The 27,384-nt window shown below is 56.5% G+C and overlaps 5 protein-coding genes across 19 annotated transcripts; 2 read left to right on the top strand and 3 right to left on the bottom strand.

Moving 5' to 3' along the window:
• Positions 1–101: 101 nt before the first annotated feature.
• Positions 102–6,793, top strand: Lrrc24 (leucine rich repeat containing 24). Its single transcript, XM_052748179.1, has 5 exons — positions 102–204; positions 3,380–3,628; positions 3,829–4,107; positions 4,230–4,398; positions 5,767–6,793. The coding sequence occupies exons 2-5, from the start codon at positions 3,446–3,448 to the stop codon at positions 6,699–6,701; spliced, it is 1,566 nt and encodes a 521-aa protein (XP_052604139.1). The 5' UTR covers positions 102–204; positions 3,380–3,445; the 3' UTR covers positions 6,702–6,793.
• Positions 6,794–7,089: 296 nt separating this feature from the next.
• Lrrc14 (leucine rich repeat containing 14) lies at positions 7,090–11,453 on the bottom strand. 5 transcript variants are annotated; one of them, XM_052748182.1, is made up of 4 exons: positions 11,335–11,453; positions 8,988–9,341; positions 8,210–8,794; positions 7,090–8,110 (listed from the first exon to the last, which is right to left on the bottom strand). In XM_052748182.1, the coding sequence occupies exons 2-4, from the start codon at positions 9,314–9,316 to the stop codon at positions 7,543–7,545; spliced, it is 1,482 nt and encodes a 493-aa protein (XP_052604142.1). In that variant the 5' UTR covers positions 9,317–9,341; positions 11,335–11,453; the 3' UTR covers positions 7,090–7,542. The 5 variants fall into 5 exon arrangements, with proteins under 5 accessions (XP_052604142.1, XP_052604143.1, XP_052604141.1 ...); XM_052748183.1 differs by having other exon boundaries at positions 11,300–11,407; XM_052748181.1 differs by having other exon boundaries at positions 11,261–11,387.
• Positions 11,454–11,697: 244 nt separating this feature from the next.
• Positions 11,698–18,621, top strand: Recql4 (RecQ like helicase 4). Of its 9 annotated transcripts, XM_052748158.1 has the most exons (22): positions 11,698–11,799; positions 11,879–11,912; positions 12,005–12,105; positions 12,303–12,446; positions 12,723–13,439; positions 13,709–13,835; positions 13,937–14,044; positions 14,169–14,267; positions 14,839–14,931; positions 15,010–15,146; positions 15,439–15,522; positions 15,596–15,772; positions 15,852–16,031; positions 16,103–16,244; positions 16,335–16,597; positions 16,751–17,003; positions 17,079–17,208; positions 17,292–17,461; positions 17,534–17,714; positions 17,793–17,934; positions 18,112–18,220; positions 18,306–18,621. In XM_052748158.1, exons 1-22 carry the CDS (start codon positions 11,716–11,718, stop codon positions 18,428–18,430), a joined length of 3,600 nt encoding a protein of 1,199 aa, XP_052604118.1. In that variant the 5' UTR covers positions 11,698–11,715; the 3' UTR covers positions 18,431–18,621. The 9 variants fall into 9 exon arrangements, with proteins under 9 accessions (XP_052604118.1, XP_052604117.1, XP_052604116.1 ...); XM_052748157.1 differs by having other exon boundaries at positions 16,751–17,208; XM_052748156.1 differs by having other exon boundaries at positions 14,839–15,146.
• Positions 18,622–18,671: 50 nt separating this feature from the next.
• Mfsd3 (major facilitator superfamily domain containing 3) lies at positions 18,672–22,475 on the bottom strand. Of its 3 annotated transcripts, none has more exons than XM_052748189.1 (5): positions 19,844–22,475; positions 19,369–19,516; positions 19,161–19,285; positions 18,980–19,089; positions 18,672–18,885 (listed from the first exon to the last, which is right to left on the bottom strand). In XM_052748189.1, exons 1-5 carry the CDS (start codon positions 20,526–20,528, stop codon positions 18,820–18,822), a joined length of 1,134 nt encoding a protein of 377 aa, XP_052604149.1. In that variant the 5' UTR covers positions 20,529–22,475; the 3' UTR covers positions 18,672–18,819. The 3 variants fall into 3 exon arrangements, with proteins under 3 accessions (XP_052604149.1, XP_052604148.1, XP_052604147.1); XM_052748188.1 differs by having other exon boundaries at positions 18,672–18,899; positions 18,980–19,083; XM_052748187.1 differs by having other exon boundaries at positions 18,672–18,899; positions 19,844–20,789.
• Positions 22,476–22,594: 119 nt separating this feature from the next.
• On the bottom strand, positions 22,595–27,276 carry Gpt (glutamic--pyruvic transaminase). The gene is made up of 11 exons (XM_052748180.1): positions 25,282–27,276; positions 25,059–25,148; positions 24,876–24,984; positions 24,631–24,764; positions 24,239–24,482; positions 23,954–24,033; positions 23,721–23,857; positions 23,418–23,592; positions 23,157–23,312; positions 22,895–23,007; positions 22,595–22,823 (listed from the first exon to the last, which is right to left on the bottom strand). The coding sequence occupies exons 1-11, from the start codon at positions 25,441–25,443 to the stop codon at positions 22,733–22,735; spliced, it is 1,491 nt and encodes a 496-aa protein (XP_052604140.1). The 5' UTR covers positions 25,444–27,276; the 3' UTR covers positions 22,595–22,732.
• Between the last annotated feature and the right edge of the window lie 108 nt (positions 27,277–27,384).

Raw genomic sequence — 27,384 nt, 5'->3', positions numbered from 1 at the left:
ACCGAGGTCCCCTCTCTCCGCCACCTCTAACCCTTACACCGGCCTTGCATCCCACGGATTGGCCTGCGCTGGTCACGTCAGGCTGGGCGGCAGGCGCGCGTGGGCCGGTGCGCGCGTGCGCGCCCGCGCCCACCCCCACCCCCCCGCCGCTTCTCCAGTCTTGCCGCCGCAAGCACCGCGGGGAGTCGCTCGCCACTGGAGCAGGTGAGGGGGGATCCTGGCCCAAGGTCACCAGGATTGGGGGCGGGATCGGGGCCCTTTAGGTTCTGACTGCAGCACGGAGGAAAGGTCAGGCGATCTGGCGGCGGGGAGGGGATGGAAGCCACGCCCTCTATGAGCAGGCTCGGACTCACTGGGGCGGGAGGGGGAGGTTAGGGGAGGTGGTGCTGGTTCAAAGCGTCTGGCTGCAAGGGCTGCCAGAGACCTCAGCTGGGGCTTCGCGCTGCGCCCGAGGGAGGACACAGGGCTCCTCTCCACTCACCCTCTTCCCGCCTAGATGAGCACCCAGGAGACTGACGCCCCGCTCCTGCCTAGGATTAGGGGTTCACGTTCCGATGAAAGGATTTCTGGGCTCCTCTAGTAAGGGGCCCTCGTTCCTGTCATGGCTGTCTTGCACTGATGCACATCTGGGCGACTGCATGAGCAGCAGCTCTGATCCCTAGTGCACAGATCAAGGCTTTGCAAATGAAGGCTGGACAGATGCGCAAGGTCTGGAGCCAGGGACCAGGCAGTGATTCGTGTTCCGGGAAATTAAACCCAGAAGCCTAGCAAACATCCCAGCTTCTTGGGGCTCCACCTGTCCTGAGATATCTAGGAACTGCCTTTGCCTGCGCCAAAGCTATTCCATTAAAACTTTACTGCTCTGCTGCCTCATCTCTATTGACTTTAAATGGCATGTATGTGACTTACAATTGGTGCAAAATTGAAACAAACACCGAGGCCACCTAGTACAGTTCAACCTGACACACGGCAAGGAGACCTAGTGAATGAGCAGGTGCTAAACACGGAAGACCGTGCCAGTGAGGAAAACGGTGCGCCCTCACTCATCCTCCTTAACTTTAGGACAGCACGCTTCTCTGCCTTGGTACTACCATTAAAACAGCACTGTGCCTAGAACCAGACCCTAGTCCTCCTGTCCCTGGGGTCACAGGTACATACAATAAACTACTGTAGAATGCATTTCTTGATAGTTTCAGAGGTCACTGCTCCTGTATTGTACTTAGGAAGCTAGATACCCAGTTGGGATGATAGGCGTGTAATTCAGTAGTATATCGTGTGCAGGAGACACTGAGGTCAGTTCCCAGAAGGAAGGAGGAAGAGGGTGGACAGATGGTGGCCTAAGGCTTCCTCCCACATCCCAGACAGGACATACACCATTTACTCCAAAGATAGAGGCTCCTTGGGAACCAGCTTGTGGGGCTGGGGGATAGGTTCTTGGCCTATGAACTAGTTCCTCTGTCTTATCCCTCTGTTCTCTAAATAATGACCTGAGAAAGCTAGGCGTGGTGGTGCACACCTGTAACCTTGTCACTTGGGAGCATGAGCAATAGCATCTCAAGTTCAAGTATAGCACAGGCTATATAGCAAGACCCTGACTCAAAAAAGAAGTGACAGCCAGGTGTGGTGGCTCAGGTCTTTAATCCCAGTACTAGAGAGGCAGAGGCTGGTGGAGTTCTGTGAGTTCAAGACCAGCCTGATTTACATAAAGAGTTCCAAAACAGTCAGGGTACACAGAGAAAGACCCTGTCTCAAGGGGGTGGGGGTGGTTAAGAACACTGGCTGCTCTTCCAGAGGATCCAGGTTTGATTCCTAGCACCCACATGGTGGCTCACAACCATCCTAACTCCAGTTCCAGGAGATCTGATGCCCTTCTGACTTGCGTGAGATGCACATACATACACGCAGGCAAAACACTCATATGCATAAACTAAATCTAGGGGCTGGAGAGATGGCTCAGGGGTTAAGAGCAATGCCTGCCCTTCCAGAGGACCCCGGGGTTCAATTCCCAGCATCCACATGGCAGATCACAACTGTCTGTAACTCCAGTTCCAAGGGACCCAACACCCATGGCAAAAAACACCATGCACATAAAATAAAAATAAATTAAAAAAATAAATCTAAATGAAAGTTTTTTTGGAAAAAAGAATTAGAAGTAAGCTAGGCATAGTTGGCACAGGCCGTTAGTGTCAGCGGTTGGCACAGGCCGTTAGTGTCAGCGCTCAGAGGCAAAGACACTAAGAGCTCTGGGTTTTGAGGCTGTTGCAGTCCACATAATAAATTCCAGGCCAACCACCGAAACACAGTAGACCCCATTTAAAAGGAAGTAAAAAGTATGAGTTACCTGAGGAAGAAGCCTAACTCTTAAGTAAGCTGTCCACCCACCTCCATCCCTACAACAGGTGGATCTTGGACTGTACCAAGCAGCCCCTCAAATCATGACAGATGAACCATAAGGTGGGGTCATGTGGGTCAAGGTCAAGTGGGGCTCCTTGCTCTTGTGACGGGACACAAAGTTTTGTGCTCAGTACTGAACTTTATGCTGATGCTAGTACCCACAAAGTGAGACCAAGAGGACATGCCTGCCCAGAGCCTGCTCTTTTTGGCCCAGGCCTGAGTTTGGACCCTGGACTTTGCCAACCCAGGCAGTTCCCAAGCCTATATTTTGTACTGTTGCATCTGGGAACCAAGGAGCGCTCCTCATCAGGGTGCAGGTGAGCCTGTGTCCTGCCAGTGAGGAGCAGGAGGCTCTTGGTCCAGGCACAGGAAGAAAGCTAGGGCTAGGGAGGGACCTCAGAGAAAGAGTTTTGGTTTGGTTTGTTTCCCTTTTTCAAAATATTGTTTTCGCGCATGGGTCGGGGTCATGGAGGTCAAAAGACACCTTTGTGGAGTCAATTCTCTTCCACCAGGCTTGCCCGGCCAGCCCCTTCGCTTGGGCAGCCATCTTGCCTGCCTTCATACAAATTTTACCACGGGAAGAAAAAAAAACAAACAAACCAGTGTCTCACTATGGAGCCTTAACCAGCCTGGAACTAACTGTGTAAACCAGTCTGGCCTCAACTCATAGAGATCCGCCTTCCTCTGCCTCCTGAGTGCTGTTTTTAACTTCTCAGAAGTCACACAGGGGTTGTATGTAGACTTCCATCCGTGTTAATTAGTTGTTTCTTACTTTTGTTTTGTATTTTGAGACAAAGTCTCACTGCAGTCCAGCCAGACTGGCCTGGAACATTCTGTCTAGGTCTAGCCTTGAATTCATACCAGTCCTGCTGCCTCAGCCTCCCCAGTGTTGAGAAGAAGAGCATGACTCACCCATGCCTGGCATTTCATCCCTGCTCATGCGCTGGCTGGATGATGTTAGCACTGGCCTGCTAACCTGTTTCAGGACACGCATCCCATCTGGGTCCAGTCCCTGCGGGAAGCCACAACTTCCCCGTGGGGCTCTTCGGAAATGGCCCCAGGGGCTCCCCCGCTGCTGCTGCTACTTCTGGGGTTGCTGTTGCTGCCGCTGCTGCCCGGACTCACGCCCCGCGCCACTGGCTGTCCCGCTGCCTGCCGCTGCTACAGCGCCACAGTGGAGTGCGGCGCCCTACGGTTGCGTGTCGTACCACCGGGAATCCCCCCAGGGACGCAGGTGGGCACCATGTGGGACTGGAGGGTCTTGGATTGGAGTAGTGGGCTACAAGTGCCCACCGCAATGGAGGAGATTGTGTGAGCATCAGAGGTGTGGTGGAAGGTCACTAGGGTGCAGAGGTAGGCACGTGGGATGGGGCGCTCCACGGGAGTGGGACATGCCCCCCAGTGAAGTAATCCTCTCGTCCCCACAACCTTCAGACGCTGTTCCTGCAAGACAACAGCATCACGCACCTGGAGCAAGGCGCCCTGGCGCCTCTCGCTGCCCTGCGCCACCTCTACCTGCACAACAATACCCTCCGGGCGCTGGAGTCCGGGGCCTTCCGCGCACAGCCACGCCTGCTGGAACTGGCGCTCACCGGCAACCGGCTTCGGGGCTTGCGCGGCGGTGCGTTTGTGGGCTTGGTCCAGCTACGCGTGCTTTACCTGGCTGGGAACCAGCTGGCGAAGCTGCTGGATTTCACCTTCCTGCACCTGCCGGTGAGCGACAAACGCCCAAAGTGGGGGATCTTGCCGTGATGTCAATGTGGGGGGGGGGGGAGGTCAATATTGTCTAGCTTCTCAGGGCCCCTTTTCCTGATCATCTGCTGTCCCTACTTCAGCGACTGCAGGAGCTGCATCTTCAAGAAAACAGCATTGAATTACTGGAGGACCAGGCCTTGGCTGGGCTTTCCTCCTTGGCCCTGCTGGACCTCAGCAGGAACCAACTGGGCACCATCAGCAGAGAGGCCCTGCAGCCTCTGAGCAGCCTACAAGTCCTGCGCCTCACAGGTAACTTCCTTTGGCCAAGGGTCTCTTCTTGCACCAGTAGGAAGAAGCAGGCTCAGGTATACAGGGGCTTCCTACTGCCAGATATGGTAGGAACAGAGACCACTCCACACTGTGGCCACACCAGCCTGGGGAGTTCTCTTAATTTTTTTTTTACAGACCCTGACTCAGGTAGAGCCAGGTTCTTCACTTCACTGCAGAAAAGAATAAGCCAAGATATAGCAGAGTTGGGGTTTATTAAAGGGGACATTAACACAGATGTAAAACAAGAGGGTTAAGACAGGTGCTGTGGACGAAAGACACACAAGAGCATTGGTGTGGATTTTACAGTCACAAGCGCCTTTACAGCAGCCACATACACTGGTTTTGATGGCTTCAGAAGTTACATCTCAAAGGATGGTTAAAGAACATAAGTGAGTTGGGTACGGTGGCGCGAGCCTTTAGTTCCAGCACTCGGGAGACAGAGGCAGGAGGATCTCTGGGTTCAAGGCTACTCTGGTATACAGATCGAGATCCTGGATAGGCAGGGTTACACAGAGAAACCCTGTCTGGAAAATAAAACAAACAAAACTTAAGTGAGACCATAGGGTGGTTTCTCTGCCTTGGATGGGGTTACAGATGATAGTGCAACTCCCCAGGAAACAAGGGTTGCCGGGGGAGATGCCCTTACTGTAAACAAAGGTTTACTCTTGTGATTCCCCCAGAAATTACCTACAAAAGGAGTGAGGTCATTCTTGAAGATCATATTTATATACACTTGGGCCTTAAGTATGGTTCACTGCTACTTGAACATTCTTCTATATTTAAAAGAAATATTGTTATGTTGGCAATCTTCAAAGCAAATGTTAATTGTGCCGTAATCCTTGAGTCTCACTTGGTGAGAAGTTTCAACCGGATTCTATGGAGACTTGCCTCCCTTCCTGTGTCCCTGTAATTTTCCCTTCCGTCTTGCCTCACTATTGGCAGTCCATGGGCATTACTCTGCGGGGTCACACCAGAACCTGCAGCCTTGGTAAAGGACCCTACCATGTAAGGAAGCCAAGTACCAGTTCCACAGAGTAACTTAACAGAACTGAGGCTCTTGCAACTTGTCATCAGAGGGCAGGCAGGCAAAAACTGGAGAGAGCGCATTTGACGACAGGGTTTTCAGTGCGGCTGGAATATGCAAGGACGTGGAGGCTTGCAAAATGGGACTTCAGAGAAGCTGATGCTCTTTCAGGAACTGGGATCACACACACTCCTAGGAACTTGGACTGAGGGAAGAGGTGGTAAGGGTTCTGGGACTCCATAGGCATCTGTAAGAGGTGGGAAAGGGCTTCTGTCTGGATCAGCAGGACCCCATCTACCTAGGTTGTATTCTGCCCTACACAGAGAACCCATGGCGCTGTGATTGTGCCCTTCACTGGCTGGGCTCTTGGATCAAAGAGGGGGGCCGCCGGCTGCTGAGCTCCAGAGACAAGAAGATCACATGTGCAGAGCCCCCTCGCCTGGCGCTACAGAGTCTACTGGAAGTATCTGGTGGTAGCCTCATCTGCATTCCTCCCTCTGTGAACGTGGAGCCCCCGGAGCTCACAGCTAACCTGGGGGAAGACCTGCAGGTAGCCTGTCAGGCATCGGGATACCCACAGCCCCTGGTGGTCTGGAGAAAGGTGCCCCAGCCTCGCGATGGCAAACCCCAAGCCCAAGCCCAGCTGGAAGGTGGGACATCAGGCCTGGGTGGGCATGCGACCCGTGACACCGGCAGCGGCATGCTCTTCCTCACCAACATCACACTGGCTCACGCCGGCAAGTACGAATGCGAGGCCGCCAATGCTGGTGGCAAAGCGCGTGTGCCCTTTCATCTCCTGGTCAACGCGTCCCGGCAGCAGTCACAGCAGCCACCCGCCCCGCAGGCCCCGGCTACACGCCCCGTGGGACACGAGCCCCGGCACGAGACGGGCAGCATGGCCTTCCGTGCCCTGGGCCTAGCAACGCAGACGGCGATCGCAGCGGCCATCGCGCTGCTGGCGCTCACCGCGCTGCTGCTGGCTGCTATGATCTGCCGGCGCCGACGCCGGCGGAAAAAGGTGCCTGCGCCGCCGGGGGAAGGCACACTATTCGTCAACGACTATTCAGACGGGCCTTGCACCTTTGCGCAGCTCGAGGAATTCCGTGATGAGCGTGGACACGAGATGTTCGTCATTGACCGCTCCAAGCCCCTGTTCGCAGACGTACCGCCCGAGGAGCCGCCTGAACAAAACCCTCCCGAAGGGCTCATGTCTGGGCTACGCCTCCCTCCACGTGTCGCCTATGAGATCCATTGCTAAGCCTGCCGCCGCGCGTGTCAGTGACGTGGGCACCGGGGATTGGCCGGTGCAGCCCTGCACATGCTCATTAGTAAAGTTGAAGCCGCGCTGCAGCGCTGTGTGTTGGGGCCTTCGGGTCGGGAATCGCGCTACAGAGCGGAGTGTGTTGGGGTTGTCAGGTCGGGAATCGGGGGTCTGTGGGTGACCGGGGCCGTGGATAAGGTGTCCCCAGCCGCCAGCTCCGGCAGTCCACGCTGGCTCTGGACAGTTGGACTAGTGTGATAACAGTGAGGAAGTGGGGCAGTAGCTTGGATGATGCTTAGCAACTTGCCATGATGAGGCAACACCAGAAATGTAGGCAAGTCTTTCCTATCCAGTCAGGACACACACACCACAAAAAGCCCATAGATTCAGGTTCCAGAAACTGCACATTTGTACCTTGCTCACACCCCACAGAGTCGGGTAATAGAGTGCCTCAGGTGCCAGACAGGATACCCAGCATGAGGCCCCAGACCGCATGGGGTACTCCCAAGACTCCCTAAAGCAGATCATCCTAATCTCTGCCTCATCTACTGCACTCCTTCTAAGGGCATGGGATGTGCCCAGGGACTCTCTTCTGCAGAGAGGCTGCAACCCAGAAGAGCCATCAAGCGCAGCCACACAAGGTAAGGGAGTACAGTCCTAAGATACCAACAGTCGGTCGGTCAGACAGTGGGAGCAGGTGAAGGATACTGCAAAACATGGGTGACTCGAGGTACACCCAGGAGCAAGGCAAACTGCAGAGAACCTAAGAAAGCCTCGTGTCGGGCCTCCAGCAGAGTCCCAAAGGCTCTTGTCCTAGCCCTCATCAGGACCCTGGAGATCACAGGCTGAAATAGTCGGCAGCCAGGCGCCCATAGATGTCTGTGGTCCAGAGCACGTGGGCGCGGCCTGAAGCTAACAGGAGCTGGTGTAACTCAGCTTCTGCTCGGGCAAACTTCTCCTCATTGATGGAGGCTTCCAGAAGGACTGAGGCAGGGGGTGGCCAAGGAAGGCCCTCGTAACAATCCACAGGGAAGGGGTGCACCACAGTGCGTAGCTCGGCCTGCGCCACAGAGTCCCGAAGCAGCTCTTTAAGTCCTGCCATAGACAAAGGGTTGCCGTAGAGACCAAGGTAGCGGAGACTGGCACATCGAGTCAGGGTGGGCAGTGTGGCCAACAGCTGGGCGTCAGCAAGCTGGCACTCAGTCAACTCAAGGTGCAGCAACGTGGCCGCGGCAGCCTGCAACAGCCCCTGGAAGGGTGTCAGCTGGTTCCCTGACAAGTCATTGCCACTCAGATCCAGCTTCTTGAGGTGGGCAGCATGGGAGCTCTGAGCCAAGAAGCGGAGGTCCTCAGGCAGCAGTGCACAGAAGGCCAGCTCTAGGCTTTCCAGGGGGCTCTGCAGGGTGCTGCAGGGACAAAGGGGTTAGAGAAGGGTCATGGGCAGGTAGGCCAAGGAGAGTGTCCTCACAGAGAGAAGGGGCCGAGCAATGGTAGAAACCACTCACCTGAGCAGCTGATCCAGCCTGCCTGAAAGGAGAGAAGAGCCCATGCTGAGCTCCCGAAGACAGATAAAGCGGCCCATCTGGGCCAGAAAGTAGCGAAAGTTGTCCTCGCCATCCACAGAAGGCTGCCTCGAGTCCCCGTGCACATAGTGCAGCCTCAGGCTAGCTAGGTGCCGAAAGCGGGCCACGTGTGGGATAATGACAGACAGGCCACGCAAGCCCAGATTATTGAAGCGCAGGTCTATACGGCGTAGACAGCCTGCATCTAGAAGCTGCAGCAGGGCCACAGTGTTGCGCATGGGCAGATCCTCAGCCCGGAGGTCCCGGCAACAGAGCCGAAGTGGGCTGTCCACACTACTCTGGAGTGCCTCACGAAGGAATGTGTAGGAGGCCCGGTTGACCCGCAGGTCTACACGAACTTCCACAGGGGCCGGTGACAGTCCTGGCTCAGCAGTCCCACCCTGCTGCTGGGCAATACACGTTCTGGCTACAGCTGCTGTGCAGTCCCACATGCTCATGGTTGCAGGATCCTGCTCCACACCGTCATCCAGAAGACCGGTCATGTCCAGTACCCGCAGTGCATGCTTCCTGGGAACAAGGATGGCCAGAAGCAGGGAATGAGTGGACGAGGCCTCCATCCCTCCCAGCCACCTTATACAAAAGCAACAGATATGACCGTTCCCATACTACACTCCTTCTCACCTCAGGACCACAGCCTGGAGCCAACTCAGTGAATCCTCTCTGTACCCCTAGCCTGTGGGCCCCTCAGATAAATGCCTACCTGCAAAGGGGTTGCGTGCCAGCCTCCTTTTCTGGAGTGCGAAGCCGGGCAGTCAAGCCCAGGATCACAGCCTGCATGCTCTCTGTGCTGAGCCGCTCCTGCAGCAGGGCGCGGCTGCAATGGACACACTCTTGCAGCAGCTGCTGGAAACTGAGCAGTGGGAAGGGCCATGTGTGCACCAGCTCTTGTAGTACAACCGTCTTCTTGTCCATGAAGGCCACCTTGAAGAGCAGGGGGAAGAGTTCTCGGGGCAGCAGGGGCAGGGCCTGGCAGGCAGCTGGCTGGCACTGGAGCACCTGCCGTGTGCTGAGGAACACAAGTGTGTGCATGGTGCTGGACTGGGCAGACAGCCACCTGCAGGAGAGGGATCTTCATTAGGGAAGACAGTATCAGGCCACACCCTCTCCACATTATCCATGCTACAAAAGCCCACCATGTTGTGTGGCCTGGAGTTAACAGTTAGTAGAGGAGGGCTGCACAAAAGAACACTTCTTTGGTTCGAGACAGGGTCTCTCTGTTTAGCCCAAGCTTATCTTGGACTTGTAGCAAATCTCCTGCCTCTTCTGGGATTACAAGCCGGTGCCATCACTCCTGGCAGGAGTAATTCCTAGTATGTTCTTAGAGCTGTGCAGAGTGGACAGAAGACGAGTCCATACCCCAGAAGCACAGGAAAAGCAAACCGTCCAGCAGAACATGAACAGTAGAGCACTGTCAATAACCTGCTTGTCTATGTGTGGCCTTGTGATGCACAGTTGTTGCCCTGCGGGGACCAACAGTGATACTTTAGGCCGCCCAAGTCACAACTAGGACTCAGAAATCCTTCCTCAAAAGTAAAAGAAGGGCTAGGCATGGAGTTGTACACCTTCAATTTCAGCACCAGGGGAGGCAAGAGGCAGGTAGATCTTGGTGAGTTCAAGGCCCGCCTAATCTATTTATCCATACATAGTAGCATCCTATCTAAAAAAAAAGAAAGAAAGAAAGAAAATAAGGGACTGGGGGATTCCTTTCAGTATAGTGCTTACCAAACAAAAGTCAAAAGTGAGAACCTGACTTCAGAGCCCAGAACCTATGTAAAATCAGGGTTTGGGTAACACACCTCTGGAAATCCAGCATTGGAGTCAGCAGAAAACAGAAAGATCTTGTACTTGAGTTCTAATAGCTTTAGGTTTTTGTTTGTTTATTTGTTTGTTTGTAAGACAAGGGGTGGAGAAATGGCTCAGTGTTTAAGAGCATTACTGATCTTGCAAAAGACCCAGGTTTGGTTTCCAGGACACACATAGTGTGTCACAGCCTCCTGAAACTCCAGTTCCAAGGGATCTGATGCAGGTGCCCTTGCCTGACCTCAGAAGGTTCCTGTATGCACATAGTGTGTGCACATACGCTCAGACATGGACATCCACAATTAAGGGAAAGTAAATACTTTTAAAGTCAAATAGAGCCCAGGCCTCTCTTCCCATTAGCACAAGAATGGATGGAGAATTTCCACAGAGCCAGTGGCCATTGCCTAACCATCCATACAGATGTGCCCTGGGATTTAAGGAAATCAAAGCACAGCTTACAAGTGCTGGGATTAGATTTTCTAAAAAGATCCTGAGCATAGATGCTGTGCAGCCTATGAGATCAGGCCATTAAGTGTGAACTCCAGAGATAACAAGTTTTCCAGGATAAGTAGCACAGAAATCCCTGAGGAAAAGTAACTCTCACCCTCTATGGTCCTTGCCTCCTATTTGGGAATCCTCTCTTCACTGAGAAACGATTGTACAGAGACCACCAAGTCTTAAATGCATGAAATTCAGAAAGATTCAGGCCGGAGACTATCAAAGCATTCCAGATGAGAGGACACATGCAAAACACCCCTAAGGCCGAAGGATTCCTGATACACAGGATCATTATACTTCCTGTGGGCCAAACACCTTACCCTCAGAACCACATTACAGTCCTCACCCTGTAACGGATTGGAAAACTAAGACCAAAGTTAGAGCACCAGACAAAGGGTGGGGAGCAGAAAGGCTGTAGAACTCCGGGGTCTGCTTGCTTCTCACATCTTGAACAAGTCCTTCAGGGACAAGTCCCTGGGAAACCCCGCGTGACTATCCTCGATCTGGCTCTACCTTACTGTAATCTCGCCAGGACTGCCTCGCTGACAGGACGAAGCGATCGAGCACCTGTCAAAAGAGAAAAGCAGCCGGCCTGGCCTCCAAGCAAGGATTGCTTCTGGGGGTAATGCCGCACGCCCGGATCCTTCAAGAATCAAGCCCGGAACCTCAACTAACCCAGGCGAGCATGCTCCTGCAGGTGGAGAACATCCTCACCCGCCCCTAGGTCGCCCTGCTCTTGCGGGGCTCACCCGGGCCCATCCCCGCGCAGCGGCACCTCCCGAAAATCCGCGGCAGCCCCGGCCTTCAAGCGCCAGCCCCCGTCGATGCGGCCGTCCAAGCGCCGTGACCCTTACGGCTGCCGACTCTTCGCCCCGCTCGGCTCCCCGCCCAGCGGCCCCAACTCATCCGCCCCCCCAGCACCAAGGCCTCCATCCAGCCCCTCCGCTGAGCCTCGCCCAGCGCCGCGCAGCAGCGTGGCGCGCCGCGATGACGTAACACCCCGCGTGGCCCGCCCCCCTCGAGGGCCCAGCGAATTGGCCGCCCGGCGCCGCCCACCGCCAGCTCCCATTGGCTAAGAGCGAGACTTCACTTGACGGCGGGAGATTCCCGAGACTCCGGCTCTGGCTGCCATGGACCGGCTGGCGAGCGCCCGCGCGCGGCTGCAGGAGTGGGAACGCGCTTTCGCACGGCTGCACGGGAGACGGCCGGCGCAGGTGAGGTGGGGTTGGGGGCCGGACAGGGCGGGGAGTGGGGACCCAAGTGCAGCCTGTGGCTGACCAGCTTCTCTCCTAGGAGGATGTGGAGGCGGCACCCGAGGAGACCCGCGGTGAGCGCTGGGCTGGCGGGCCTGGGACGGGGCTGACGTTAGTAGCTGTGCCCTGACACCCCCCCCCCCCCCCCCGATCCCTGCCTTCTCAGCGCTCTACCGTGAGTACCGGAACCTAAAACAGGCAGCGCGCCAGGCTCAGGACGGACACCCCATCCCAGAGCAGTCTCTCGCCGCCGAGGCGGCTGAGGAGGTATACTGACCCTTGATCCCTGTCAGCGTTCGGTGTGGTCAAATGGCAGGAGCCAAGGGCTGTTGCAACCAGGCCTCCACGGAGCACAAAAGTTGGGTGGCCAGGCCCTCCCATGGGGCTTAAAGGGAAGCTCTGGAGGCACCTCTGTGCCCATTCCATCTTTTAAACTGGTCTAGGCCGCTACTGTCTACTTGCAGGCGCAGGAGCCTAGCTGCTGGGGTCCCCACCTGAATCGAGCTGCAGCCCAGAATACACAGCCTATGCCCAGGCAGAGACCATGGAGTTCAGTACAAGACTATGGGAAGAGGCTCAAAGCCAATCTGAAAAAAACAAAGCTACAGGTAAGAAGTGGAGGTGAACCCAGAACTACCTTTGGCTCTGGGGTAGTTTGCCAGGGCCCCTCTATGTCCACCCTTCCTTACAACACACACACACACACACACACACACACACACACACACACACACACACACACGCACACAGGCTCCTGTAGTAAGTGGGGCTAGGCTCCTAAGGTGCTCACAGGTACCTCACTCTCCACTTCTTGTCTGTCCCAAACTTCTGCAGTAGCCCAGGGTCCTGAGACCCTACTTGCTGTTCTGTCTTTCCCAACCTAGACTAGGCCAACCCTGAGCCCCAAACTCCAGCCTCAGAAGAGATCCTTGTCCACAGTGCCCAACCGAAAGCCGCCAGACCCGAGGACCTGTCCAGATGAAACTAATGATGAACTTCCTCGGCCTCCTGAGCCCCAGCCAAGGCTAGGCCAGCTCCAACAGCTTCAGGCCTCCCTGAGCCTGAGGCTGAGTTCCCTAGACCCTGGCTGGTTGGAGCGGTGTCGGGATGGGGTTTCAGAGGTTCCCAGTGCCTGTGGGCTTGACCTGGATGCAAAGGAGTCACAACCTCAGATATCAGGCAAGGTGAATGTCCTTGATCCTGGTATCCATTCAGAAGGATCTTCACAGAGCCCAGAGGCCCTAGCCCTGCAGCCACAGAGCCCCAAATCCAGCAACAATAAAGACAGGAAACGGAAATGGAGTGAGAATTCTGAGGACTTTGAACAAGCCCAGGACAGCAGCCAAGCGGAACTGCTATCTGAGGGAGCCAGGGCTGCGGCACATGAGAAAGACCCTCCAGGAGAGCCTGCACAAGTGAATGCATCTCAGCCCCGCAAGTCCTCAAATCAGGCCAGGACAGAGAAGGCTGAGGGCACAGCCCAGCTCCCCAGCTCCCCGCGACCAGCTTTCCTGGACAGAGGGAACTACGTTCGGCTCAACATGAAACAGAAATGTTACGTACGAGTTGGGGCCAATCGAGGCAGGCTTCTCCGAAAGCAGGTGAGATAGGTTGAATGGAACAGGCCAGCCTTTCCTCTCCTCCCATCTCCCTCTTTTTTTTTTTTTTTTTTTTTTTTTTTTGGTTTTTTTCGAGACAGGGTTTCTCTGTGTAGCTTTGCGCCTTTCCTGGAACTCGCTTTGGAGACCAGGCTGGCCTCGAACTCACAGAGATCCACCTGGCTCTGCCTCCCGAGTGCTGGGATTAAAGGCGTGCGCCACCACCGCCCGGCCCATCTCCCTCTTAAAGAGTCCCTGTGGACCTTCCCCAGGTCTGGAAGCAAAAGTGGAAGAAGAAAAGAGAGCAGTTTGGGGGCAGTGGACCCAGAGCCACAGTCAAGGACACTTGTTTCCGGTGTGGACAAGCTGGTCACTGGGCATCCCAGTGCTCCCAGCCAGGTAAGCCTCTGCCATGAGTATTGGATCATTTAACCATTTGGGGTGGGGATGGGGGGGGACTACTTACGCCAAGGTCCTACCAGCTCTTAACCCTGGTCCAGGCTCCACCCTGACCTTCCAGGAGGAAGGCGGCAGGGATGACAAACAGCCCGTTCCCGCTTTGGAAGAAGTAGCACAGATGACAGGCATTACTTCCTGTCACCTCTCTGGTGAGTGAGGGGGGAATGGGTGAATGTGACCGGTGAATGGGTGAATGGGAGACCATCGTGCCCGGATGGCTGTGTCTATTCTGGTGCTCCCACATCACCCTCTCTTGCCTGCCTATCTAAATAGGTGAGGACACAGAACCTGATGGGCCAAAGCTACAAGTACCCTGTCCGCCCCGCCCAGTGTTGCCCCTCTACCCACCAGGGCCCTTGGGGCAGGTAGCAGGTAAGTGAAATTTAATGGTCCAGAGTCTGTTGTTTGTTTTTGTTTTTCCGAGACAGGGTTTCTCTTTGTAGCTTTGGAGCCTGTCCTGGAACTCACTCTGTAGCCCAGGCTGGCCTCGAACTCACAGAGAGCCACCTGGCTCTGCCTCCCGAGTGCTGGGATTAAAGGCGTGCGCCACCACCGCCCTGCTGGTCCAGAGTCTTTACCAACACATGTCTTAGTCAGTGTTCTATTGCTGTAAAGACACCATGACCACGACAACTCTTATGAAACATTTAATTGGGGCTTGCATACCGTTTCAGCAGCTTGGTCCATGATCGTGGTGGGAAGCAGAAAGGCAGGCATGGTGCCAGAGAAGTAGCTGAGAGCTTTACATCCTGATCGACAGGCAGAGACACACTGGACCTGGCCTGGACCTTTGAAACCCTCATAGCCCACCCCCAGTGACACACTTCTAACAAGGCCACACCTCCTAGTCCTCCCCAAATAGTTCAGCACATGGGGACTAAGCCTGCAAATAGATGCACCTCCAGGGCCCGTTCTCATCAAACCACCACAACTGTGTCCACAGAAAGCCCTGCTGAGGTGTTCCAGGCCCTACAGCAGCTAGGGCACCACGCCTTCCGCCCCGGACAAGAACGTGCAGTCATGCGGATTCTTTCTGGTAGGTGCGGCTGCCTAGGACCTGCACCGGGCTGTGTCCGGCCAGTTGAGCCTCAAAGCTGCCTTTTGTCCTGTCCAGGCATCTCCACTCTGTTAGTGATGCCCACGGGCACTGGCAAGTCTCTCTGCTACCAACTCCCTGCGCTGCTCTATGCCCGGCGAAGCCCCTGCCTCACCCTGGTGGTCTCTCCTCTCCTGTCACTCATGGATGACCAGGTACCTGAAAAGTTTGAAAACGGGCACCTCTGGTACCCTTCGGGGCTTCTCGCTCCTTGAACACACCAGTGGCCAGCTGACCTTCCTAAGGGTAGCACAGCCTAGTGCCCAGTGTTTACCATCTAGTGCCTTCTCTCCGGGGTGCCCAGGCCCATAGGTGGCTGGCTGGCACTGAGGTTTTTTTCCCCAGGACCCAGCATCTGATGCTTTCCCTTCCAGTGGGTGGAGTAGCTCTGAGAGAATGTAGGAGTAGCTTGAGCTGTGCTAGGCTATGACAGCATTGCATTTACAGGTGTCTGACCTGCCTTTGTGTCTGAAGGCAGCTTGCCTCCACTCAGGTATGACCAAGAAACAACGAGAATCTGTCTTGAAAAAGGTCAGGAGGGCCCCCATGGACGGGTGGTAGTGGGCATCCATCCGGGCAGTGTCCACAACCCTCTTCCCTTCAGGTGAAGGCAGCCCAGGTGCATGTGCTGATTGTGTCCCCCGAGGCCTTGGTCGGGTGTGGGGCCAGCTTCCCCCAGGCCACTCAGCTGCCTCCAGTTGCCTTCGCCTGCATTGACGAGGTCCACTGCCTCTCTCAGTGGTCCCACAACTTCCGGCCCTGCTACCTGCGTGTATGCAAAGTGAGCCTTCGTCGGGGTCGGGATGGAGGTGGACCGGGACCCAGGTGGGCTACGTGACTCGATCCGATCCCTGCTTCAGGTACTCCGGGAGCATATGGGTGTGCGCTGCTTTTTGGGTCTCACAGCCACAGCCACGCGAAGCACTGCGCGTGATGTGGCCCAGCACCTGGGCATAACTAGAGAGCTTGAGCTCGGTGGGTTAGCCTCCATTCCTGCCAACCTGCACCTCTCCGTGTCCATGGACAGAGACTCAGACCAGGTAGGTGTGGACATACCAGGGACCCCATCAGGAGCCCCCCGTCTGCCATGTTAATCACTCCTTACTGCCAGGCTCTGGTGACACTGCTGCGAGGTGACCGTTTTCGCACCCTGGATTCTATTATCATTTACTGCACTCGGCGGAAGGACACAGAACGGGTGGCTGCCCTCCTCCGGACCTGCCTGTCTGCGGTGACGGATCCAAGGCCTAAAGGTAGACGTGGGTGGGGTCCGGCCCCCAGAGACCCTTTCCTCTGCGTGCCTGCTGTGGTCCCCTCAACCGCTTGTACACCTTTCTCTAAAGGTTGTGGCCCTGAGGCTGTAGCCGAAGCATACCATGCTGGCATGTGCGGCCAGGAACGGCGACGCGTGCAGCAGGCCTTCATGCAGGGCCACCTGCGGGTGGTGGTGGCCACCGTAGCCTTCGGGATGGGGCTGGACCGGCCAGATGTTCGGGCTGTGCTACACCTGGGGCTGCCTCCCAGCTTCGAGAGCTACGTGCAAGCTATTGGCCGTGCGGGACGTGATGGGAAGCCTGCCCACTGCCACCTGTTCCTGCAGCCCCAGGTCGGCACCCCCATCTCCCCAGGCTATGCTAGACCCAGGGGTTCCACTGCTCCTGCGCCATGCCGCTTCAGTCGCAGTTGCCATCCTGTTTTACCTGCAGCTGCCACGCTAGCCCCAAGGGCTATAGCCGTGTGCACATGACTCTCGATGCAGGGTGAAGACCTTTGGGAACTGCGCAGACATGCCCATGCTGATGGCACTGACTTCTGGGCTGTGAAGAGATTGGTGCAGCGTGTGTTCCCGCCCTGCACGTGCACCCCGAGGCCTGTGACCAAATCCCTGCTTGAGGAGGCCAGAGAGCACGATGGCCAGCCAGTACCCCCTGAAGTGGGACCGGCCTGCCCGGGCCATAAGCGGGCGCTCCCGGTGCAGTCCACAGTACAGGCTCTGGACATGACAGAGGAGGGTAAGGAGCCGCGAAGATGCGGGGATGGGAGGGAGAGGCTACCCCCACAGCGCCTGAGCCTTCCTCTGCCTCTAGCTATTGAGACTCTGCTGTGCTACCTGGAACTACACCCTCGCCACTGGCTGCAGCTGCTGCCATGCACCTATGCCCACTGCCATCTGCGCTGCCCTGGGGGCCGTGCCCAGCTGCAAGCTCTGGCCCACAGGTGAGCATATCTCCCCTCGGGCTAAGGATAAAGGCAGGAACCAGGGCTGCCGGCCACATGCTGCTTTGTCCCCTTGGGCACAGGTGTCCCCCCTTGACTGCATGCTGGGCCAAGTGGCCACCTACAGAGACACATCAGGGCAGCAGCTCCTTCGAGTTTGACATGGTGGAGCTGGCAGACTCGATGGGCTGGGAGCTGGCCTCTGTACGGCGGGCTCTCCACCAGCTGCAGTGGGACCAACAGCCAAAGAGAGGTATGCCCATCCCTCCCCAGCCGGGCTCGTGCTAGCCGCCTGTCCGCCTCTGACCAGCACACTCGCTGACAGGTGCGCCACGGGGCACAGGGGTGCATGTGGAGTTCAGCGAGTTGGCCTTTTACCTGCACAGTCCTGGAGACCTGACAGATGAGGAGAAGGACCAGATCTGTGACTTTCTGTACAGCCGTGTGCAGGCTCGTGAACGCAAGGCCCTGACCCATCTACGCCACATATCTAAGGCCTTTCGCAGGTGGGAAGAAGGTAGGCAGGGCCTATGCCACCCACTCCGACCCTCTGGGCACTCTTGACAGATTTGTCTCCTCCCCAGTGTGGCCTTCCCCAGTTGTGGACCCTGTCTAGAGCAGTGTGATGAGGAGCGCAGCAACCAGTTGAAGACCTTGCTCAGCCACTACTTTGAGGAAGAGGAATCTGTGAAGGATGAGCAGGGTCCAGAGCCCGGGCAGAATGAGGTAAGTGCCACCCCTCTGAGGATGATTCCTAAAGCCAAGGATAATGATATACCAGCATACAACCCAACCACGCTCCAAGCCCTGCCTGGCTCAAGATTTCTTGAGCTGCTTGGGGTGTGATTTTATGTGACAGATGCCATGGGGGCTCAGGGGAGGTCACATGCCATCCTCCCACAGCTTCAGGACTGGGAGGACCATATTCGTCGTGATATCCGTCAGCTCCTGTCTGTGAGGCCAGAGGAAAGGTTTTCAGGACGGGCTGTGGCCCGCATCTTCCATGGCATTGGTGAGGACCACGGGGCTGCCTGATGTAGGCAGGAGTTGGGCTAGAGTCGAGCTGAGTCCTCAAGCCTGTTTTTTCTCCATCATAGCAAGTCCATGCTACCCAGCCCAGGTATATGGGCAGGACCGGCGCTTCTGGAGAAAGTATCTACATCTGAACTTCCACGCCCTGATGCGCCTGGCTACAGAAGAGCTCCTGCTGATAGGCCGATAACCACCCTCCATGGGAGAGTGCTACATGATGGAGACATGAGGCAAGCCAGACTGTGGCCACTACAGAGAGGGTATCAGGTTCATCTGCTCATCAAGGCGATGATGTAGCCATCACTGACCAGTAGGCAAAACCTCCCCGCTGCAGGCAGGGAACAAGAAGATCCAAAGTGCCAAATAAAAAGCATTCAGTAATTTTCTGTCCTTTCTGGTAACACAGTCCTCAGTTTCAAGATAGCTACATCTTTTGTGTTTCAGACAGCCAGGCCATAGATAGCTTTATTGGCTTTACGGACAGCTCAGGTCAGGTTACTGGGTGCCAGGCTGAGATCCAGAATGGGCAGCCCTGAGAGGACAAGGAAGGCAGCAAAGCAGAGGTGTGGGCCCAGGCCATCAGCCAGCACTCCAGCCAGGGTACCTGGTAGCAGCTTGCCCAGCAGTTCCAGAGTGGCCAGGAGGCTGTAATGCGTGGCCTGGGGGATGGTAATACAGATCAGGGCCTAGTGGCTCCCTAGCCCTGCAGCCCCTGGGCATCCCTGCCCCCCCATCTTACCTGCAGGGCTCTGGGTGCCAGCTGGCTACAGTGCATCATCACAGTGAATGTGGCGGTGGTGACCACACCACCCAGAAACTGCTGTAGACACAGGCTCAGCAAAGCTGTCCCTAGGAGAACAAAGGTCAGTGGGGCTCCAGGCTCTTGCCCCCTCCCTCTTTCCTCAAGGCTAACCTCTCACCTCTCGTGATTGTACCAGGGTCCAGACTGGCCCCTGGGGTACTGAGGTAGAAAAGCAGAGCCGTCTGGCAGGCCAAACTCCCAAGGCGTAGCTGCAGCACTGACCTCAATAGGGAGAGAGGCTGCCTGGAGTGGGAATTGGATATGGTAAGATTCCCTGGGAGACAGGGGTGGAGATGAGGGTCAGATTAGGGGTGGGGAGTGCTTACCAGTGCCGGGCCAGTAGAGCCCCACCTAAAGAGGAGCCAGCAATGGAGCAGGTCACGGCACCCAAGCCACTCCATAGCCCCAGGTCTGAGGCAGAAGCACCATGGTCCAACAGGAGAAGTGGAAACAAGCTTCCAGCTCCCTGCTCACCTGCAGGAGACCATAAGCAGGGATGGTCCCTTCTCCTTTCTCCCTTCCTGGGGCGGGCCTCAGCACTCTAACCCCTCGGCCCCTGCTCTCCTTCATTTTCATGGGCCCCAGGTGTTAGAAAAGGCCGGGCCTTCCAGCCCAGTTAGTTTGAGGCACTATCCGGGTTACCAGTGGGCTGTGGCTGAAGGTGAGGCAAGACCGAGCGACAGAGCTCTGGGGAGGGCTGCGCTGATACCCCAGAGTAGGGCAGTACCCTAAGTGGGCTTCAGGGCCCCAGGGAAGTTAGGGCTCCTGGCTTGATGTTGCCTAACTCAAAGCCACACTCACCCAGCTTGTAGGTGAGCACAAAGCCTGCTGTCCAGAGGGTCCCAGGCACAGCCATCAAATCTTGTAGAAGATAGGAGGATGTGGGGGTGGTATGCTCTGAGACCTGAGGCCAAGGCAGCTGTCCCAAGGTTGGTGCAGCCCAGGCTAAGGCAGCAGCCAGCCAGTAGGTGGCAGCTAGGAGCAGAAAAAGCAATGGCCAAGACAGGGTCGGGAAGAGGACCAATAGGCCCCCCCCAGCCAGTGCTGATCCCAGCTTGTAAGCCACCACCTGTACAGTGTTCCCAGCTCCCAGCTCCTTTGGCTCCAGCAGCTGCACAGCGACTGTGTCCAGAGCCACGTCCTGCACTGCTGCACCCAGATTCAGCAGCAGCAGCAGCCCCATCATGATGATGGGCAGGCCTGTCTGGCCAGTTTGCGGGGGAGGCAACACAGCCAGCAGTCCACACACCAGGCCCAGGGCCACTGTGCTGAGTGTTAACCAGACCCGAGGGGAGCCCCGCCTGTCCACCAGTGGCGCCCACGCCAGTTTTAACAGCCATGGGACATACAATCCCTTGGTCAGACCCACACGCGTCAGGGAGAGACCATGGGCCCGCAGTAAAATGGGCAGCAAGCTGGACTGCAGTCCATAGGGCAGACCCTGCACAAGATAGAGGCCGGCCAGCAGCAGCAGCTTCCCATGCATGGCCAGCTCGTGGTTCACCAGATGGCTCAGGGTGGAAAGTCACGGTCTAGGCCGTCTACATAGGGTCAGGAACAATCAGGCCGGGATCTCGAGTGCGCACCGGGCTCCCCACCCCCGCTCCCCCAATATCCCGGAAGTACCGAAGTTGGGGGGAAAGCGCAGAACAGATCTGAGCGTGATGGGCCTGCGCGCAGCCCATGGCTACCAGCATGCTTTGCGCAGGGGTCAGGCTATGGGAGAGGCGGGGCTTCCCTGGCTGAGGGTGGAGCCAACTCCCTGTTCATTCCGCAGTCTAGTCCTCAATTGGTCAAAATCCCCAGCACGAATGTCAAGCAGGCTACAGATGCCTTCGCAGACCGAGAACATCTGCTCTGGCGCCCCTGGTGACAAACTGGGATGCAGCTGCCTGCTTCTCGTGCTTCCCGCTTGTAGGAGTATCTGGGAAGGAAGCTGAGATACAGGAATCTTCCATTCTGCTCAATGGTTGCCAGATTCGTTCCAGAAGCACTTTCTAAAATTTATTTGTTTGTTTGTTTATTTATGGGAGACAGAGTCTGTGTAGCCCTGTTGTCTTGGAACTCACTCTATAGACCATGCTGGCCTCAAACACAGAGATCTGCCTGCCTCTACCTCCTGTGTGCTGGGATTAAAGGCATGTGCATTTCTTTCTTTTTTCATTTTCCAGAGCTGAGAACCGAACCCAGGGCCTTGCACTTGCTAAGCAAATGCTCTACCACTGAGCTAAATTCCCAACCCCGGTGTGTGCATTTCTAATACTCTGCTCCCCATACCTTGCTATGACTGTGGCCTCAGAGCCTCCTCCCCAAGGCAATGCTACCTCAGTTGCTGGAGTTTTGTGGGAAAGGTCAGGACCCAATCATCCTGCCCGTGACTCCCCCTTCCCTTGCAGTGTTCAGTGAGGGTAGCTCATCCGGCACACATGATTCTGGCCCTGCAAGGAAGGCTCATGCCCAATCTCTTCCCCCTTCCCAGAGTTGTGCCCGCCCAAGACCACAATAAGGCTGTTCAATGAGACCATGGGTTAAGAACTGCCTCCATAACGGACAACTGGGTACTGCCTTTGTGTCCAAGTCTGAGCATCCTGGCATTGCCTTGCTTCCACTGAGAGGCTGTCCTGTCGTTTCCAGATAGATTCAGGGTCCAGGTTTTCATATCTATAAAATGGGTTCTACTTTGGGGCATGGTTGTGAGCACCTATAATTTCAGCAATTCAGGCTGAGGCAAGAGCATCATGCATTTAAGGTTGACTGGATTAACTTAGCAAGACCATGTCTTAAAATTGAAGAAGGGTGGTGGGCAGGATATAGTTCAATGGTCTAAATTCAGTCCCTAGCACCACAAATAACTTGGGGGGAGGGATGACTGCTATTGCCTCCCTCAGAGGAGCACCGCAGGCCCCGCCAGTGAATCACAGCAGTACCTACTGTGCACGGGGGCGCATACCTTCCTGAGTCCCCACCCCAGGATGTTTTCTCCCGTTAGCACCCATCTGCCCCAAGGGTTCCGAGAGGAGGTTTGCAAAGACCCTCCCCTGCATTGCCCCGCACCAGTCTTCCCAAGCCCTTGCCACTCTTAACTTGGTCGTAACCCTGCTTAACAGCGCCACCCTGTGGTTGGCACAGGAAGTGCCCAGAACAAGGCACACATTTGTGTATCCTAGGGAACTTACTATTTCTGATGCAACCTCTAAGGTCTCTTTCCCCTGGAATTCCCTGCAACTCATCCCCCTCCCCAGTGCCTCTGGAGTGGCCCTAAAAGGCAGATGTGATCCACACCTGCCTTCACACTCTTTACTTGTATGTTAGTTGATTTTCACGGGTCATCACATGCCCCACATTTAAGATGATAATGAAGACCTAGCCTACAGATGCACCTGTCTCTTAAGACAAATGAATGAATGACAGCCTGAAGGGCCCTCTCCTGGGAGCCGTCCTTAACAACTCCTTTAGATGAGGTGTCTAGTGTCCCTCGAGTGGGGTCCATGTGCCTATTCAAAGCCAATCAGGTAAATCAAAAGCTGGGGTCCCCCAGGCAGCCACTTCAAGTCAGGCTGACACCCAGCTTTATTAGGGACCTGCAGGGAGAGGTACCCAGGCCCTAGGCAAAAGCAGCAAATACTGAAGCTCCCAAGGACCCTCAGTTTGTTCAGTCAGAGGCCGTCCAGAGTGGTCCCAGCTGTGACTTCAGGAGTACTCTTGGGTGAACTTGGCATAGAAATGCCTCAGTTTTTCCAGCAGCAGCCGCAGCTTCTCCAAGGGGGGCAGAATGGTCATCCTGAAAAGGACAGACAGTAAGCCTGGGACACAGGCCCGTTTGCGGTGGGGTCAACACATACCAGGTCTCACCGGAAGTGATAAGTGCCTTCCTGCTGGCCAAAGCCACTTCCAGGTACCACGCAGATGCCAGTTTCCTCCAGGAGACGCAGGCAGAAGAACATGTCAGGGGCCAGGCCCAGTTCCTGGGGATCAGCAGGGTGGTCAGGTCACAGCACCCAGGCCAACACCCCCCCTCCCACCCCTACCCTACCACCCCCCCCCACCCCCCCCACCCCCCCCACCCCCACCCCCCACCCCCCGCTCAGCCCCGACATGACCCTGCATTCCCCACCTGAGCACGCTGCACTGCTCGTGGGGGCAGCTGCACTCGAGGGAAGGAATACATGGCTCCCTGCACTGGGTTGCAGCGGATACCAGGAGCCTCGTTGAAGACCTGCTCCGTGAGTTTAGCCTTGGCTGCCAACTCAGCCAGCACCTCCTGCCTCTCCTGCAACCACAGGAGGGAATTATGGAAGAGGGTTTCAATGTGTCCCCCACAGTTCCACCCAAAGCTGGATCACCAGACGTCTTCGGCCTGGTCTGGTCTGCTCACTGCTTGAAACTGCTTGAAGGACGGATCAGAGGGTGCCGGCGGACTGACCACCATGTCCATCAGGGCCTGGCCCGCCACTGGTGGGCACAGCCGTACGCTCATCAGTTTCGCCATCTGTTTCTGTACCTCAGCATCCATGTTCACCACCTCCACATAACCACCACGGAACCCGCATCTGCCGGGGAGAACATGAGTTGAGGCTGGTCCGGGAAGAGGGTGTTGGGTGTTGAGCCGTGGCACTGGCCCGAAAAAGTCCTCTACCCGTCCCGCTTCACCGCTCCCACCACCTGCGCCTGTACGCACTCGCCCATGTAGCCCTTAGAGACCGAGTGGAAAGAAGCAAGCTCCTGCTGAGTCGCGTATGGTGGCCCCATCTCCATGAGCACCTTCTTGAATGAATGGAACTGAGAGCCCTCGGCGTACACATTGTCCTGGTATACCTGTAGGGGCAGCAGTGTTATTCAGGCTGGCTGCCGAACTGCTGTCCATTGCCAGGTGTCGTCGTCCCCCCCCAAACCCCACCCCGTCGAATGTACCTCATCAGCCATCAGGAAGAGCCCCTCTTCGAAAGCAAAGCGGATCACGGCTTCGACGCACTCGCGGGTCTGCACCTGCCCTGGAGTGTGGAGATGCAGCACAGATAGGGTCAGCCATGGGCAACAGAGAACCAAGCTCACTTGTTGCTCAGCCCCGGCGCGCTTGGGTCAGGAGAGCTAGGGCAGGTCTCAGAGGAAGAGGCGGGGCTGATAGGAGGGGCACGAGGAGGCGGAGCTAGCAGGGAAGGGCGAGACTAAATGGGGCGGAGCAGATAGGAGGCATACCGGTGGGGTTGCCAGGGTTGATGACACACAGTACGCGAGGGCAGCAGCGGTCACGTGCTTGGCACAGAGCGCGCCGCAGCTCCGCGATGTCTAGAGCCCAGGCACGCTCTTCGTCCAGGTAGTAGTCCACTTGCACGGCGTCCAGCTCCGCCAGCGCAGCCGAGTACAGTGGGTACTGAGGAATGGGAATGAGTACACCCGTGCGGGCACGGCCTTCGCCGGCCACCAGCAGCTTGAGCACTGTCTGTGGGCGGGATAGGGAGCGCAGCGTTAGTGCAACCAGGGTTGCACGCCCCACCCCGCCCCCACCGCTGCCCTGAGCCGATGCCGCTGCACCAGACTGAGCCTGATCTAGCCAACACATAGGGCTACTCTGGCCTGGTCCACTCTACCACAATGGCGTTGCTGGCCCCGGTGGACAGAAATATGTTGTTCGGGTCTGCAGGGATGCCTCCATCTCGCCTCTCTATGTACTGTGCCACATCTTCCCGGATCATCTGGATGCCAGAGCTAATGGTATAGGCACCTGAAAGAGGACAAGCTAGTGAGAGGGGCAAGTCCTGCAACCTTCCCAAGGGACCCGTCTCTCTCTCTGCCCCTCCCTAAGGCTTGGGCTCCACCTGGAGCAGGCACTTACCCAGGCTGTGGCCCCCGCATGCCTTCAAGATACGTTCTGCCCTTCTCTTGACATCATCTGGGAAGTCAGGACTGCTCAGAAGATTGGGGTAGATACAGAGGGCCAGGACCTGGGGGAACCAAACACTGAGGCCAGGGCATTTGCGGGGAAGGGGGGTGACCACAGGCAGTGCAGCAGCCTAACCTGGCGGAAGAAGGTAATGGGTCTCTGTCCCATGGCCTGTGCATCCCCAATGTTGGCATGGATGACTTCAGTAAAGGGCTTCTTGACACCCTGGGAAAGAAGGGGAGCAGGCAGTGAGATGTGGCACCACCATCCTACTGCTGCAGGCCCACATTCCACTGGGCTGGGGACTAATTCAGCAATCCGAGTTTAGAGAAGGGCAGCAGGTGGCCCAAAGTAGTACCTGCCGCAGCTCCTGCTCCAGCTCCAAGGCACGCTGTACTATGGGTCCTCGAACTGCGTACTCCACCCTCCGCACACATGGGTTCATGGTATCCAGAGTTAACACCTTCCCCTTCAGTCCATTCCTTGAAGCCTGGCTTTGATCATTCACTCTTGAGGCCATGACTGCTCAGCCCGGGGAAGGATACTGGCTCAGGAAGTAGAAAGGTCCAGATGGGGAATCAGGGCTGGGAATGGGGAAGTCTGCTGAGGTAAGACACTACCCTCTTCACCACAGCCTTCTGGCCCTACTGAAAGGGGCAGAAAGGACTGAAGGAGCTGGAGTACCGTGGGCCCCGCCCCACCAGTCTGGGCACAGATCTGCCCCAGGGAGCCAGAGGGAGTTGGTAAGGCGGCAGGCGGGGCTTGGGGCGAGGCCCAGTGCCGCCTAATGTCCCCATGAGGGAGCAGGAGACCCACTTGGGGAGTAGGGACAGACGGACGGGTTAACATCTGACACCCTGGACATTGGGCAAAGAGGGCACTCAGCACCTGGGCCTACTAAGACCACTGGAGACTGACCCCAGCAAGGCCCAGCTGAGGTCTAGCCCTCTCAGACCTGACACATACATACCCCATCTTTACTTAAGTGGACTTGTCTCCTAGGTAACTAGGCCAGGCCTTAGGAATCTGGGGAGCCCGGGGGGAGGGGAGGGAGATATTCAGTCTCTAGGTTCCATGGGGACTGCCAGAGTGCTATGGGTGGACCTTGGTCCCTGATGAGCACTGCAAGGGTTTGGGGGGAGGGGAAGAGACTAGAGACAGGACACAGAGTCCTGGACACCTCACCCTGGACTACCCTCATGTCTTTTCAATACACATCAGCCTGAGGTTGCCCTTAGGGCAAAGCCCAGGCCCAAAGGAACTAAGTCCCCTTCCTTCTTGCTCCTGATTGGTACAGAGCAGGAAGTGAGCTCTGATAAGCCCAGAGAGCCCCACTCCCACTGGCCTTGCAGGAAGCTTACAGGCCACGCTCAGCACTGGTCATCTAAGCACCCCACACACACACACACACACATCTGTGGCTCAAGCTGAGGGCTGGGGAGCCTGACTTCTAAGCTGGGCAGCAGATAGGAAGGCCTGAGCTGAGCCTTGATCCCTCTGTCCCTGCAGGCTGAAAGAAACACCACACGAGGCCCTGTGGGGACACACTCACCTCGGATCTCTTGGCTCTGATGCCACAGTGGCCTCCCGGCTCACTGGCCTCTGTCTGGCCCTCAGACCAGAGCACAGATGACTATAGACTTGGCCCTGACAGAGCCTGCCCCTGCCTGCCTCCCCGCAGGGCCCAAGGAGCAGTAGTGCTGGCAGGTGGACGGCAGGCAGCAGCACAGAGCCACTCTAAATTTAACCAGCAGCCACCTCCAACCCTCCCCCCAAGCCCTTGCAAGGACACTAACCCTCCAACCACAGGTGCTAGAGGAAGGACGGGCCCTGGAGATGGACACGAGGCTGGCCAGGTCAGTGCCCATGCCAAGCCAAATGCAATGGACATGATCTAGAACTGCCTTCTTCCCTCCAGCTTGAGGCCCCTAAAGGGCCCCTCTCACTCTGATGCATTGTGCCTAGCCAGCACAGCCTGAGTGGCCAAGTGCTTGTCACCTATACCAGCCCAGGCGGAAGCTGGCAGATATGCCCCAAGATCAGGGCTATATGCCAGGAACTGAGACCATGACCCTGGGAAGAGCCTACCGCCAGCCTTCTGCCTGTCTCGTCCTGCTGGCTCTGGCCCAATCCTATAGAAAACATTGTGTCCCCACTAGTCAGGGTCCCTGCCCCTCTGCATGGTTACCCCCTGTACTCCCCATGAAGAGTCTTCTTCCAAACTTTCCTGCTGCCTTCAGGAAAGCAAAGGGTTACAGAGAAGCCTCCAAGAAGCTGAACCAGCTAGCAGAGGTGGAGGTAAAGGCTGGGCTCCTTGCCTGGGGCCTTCAGCTTCCCTCCCACAAAAGCTGGGGCTGCCATCTGCAAGATGCCAGCATGCATCTACAGGTTTGGGTGCTCCTGGGCATGGGTGGCTCCTAACCCAGCAGCACGACCTGCCCCTTCCACAGTGAGACACGCG

This window comes from Peromyscus californicus, unplaced genomic scaffold (assembly GCF_007827085.1).
Source record: "Peromyscus californicus insignis strain IS unplaced genomic scaffold, ASM782708v3 Scaffold_20__1_contigs__length_68692818, whole genome shotgun sequence".
In the NCBI taxonomy this organism is placed as follows: domain Eukaryota; kingdom Metazoa; phylum Chordata; class Mammalia; order Rodentia; family Cricetidae; genus Peromyscus; species Peromyscus californicus.
The sequence above is the reverse complement of the archived record's forward strand: the minus strand, read 5'-3'. Positions and strand labels throughout refer to the sequence as shown.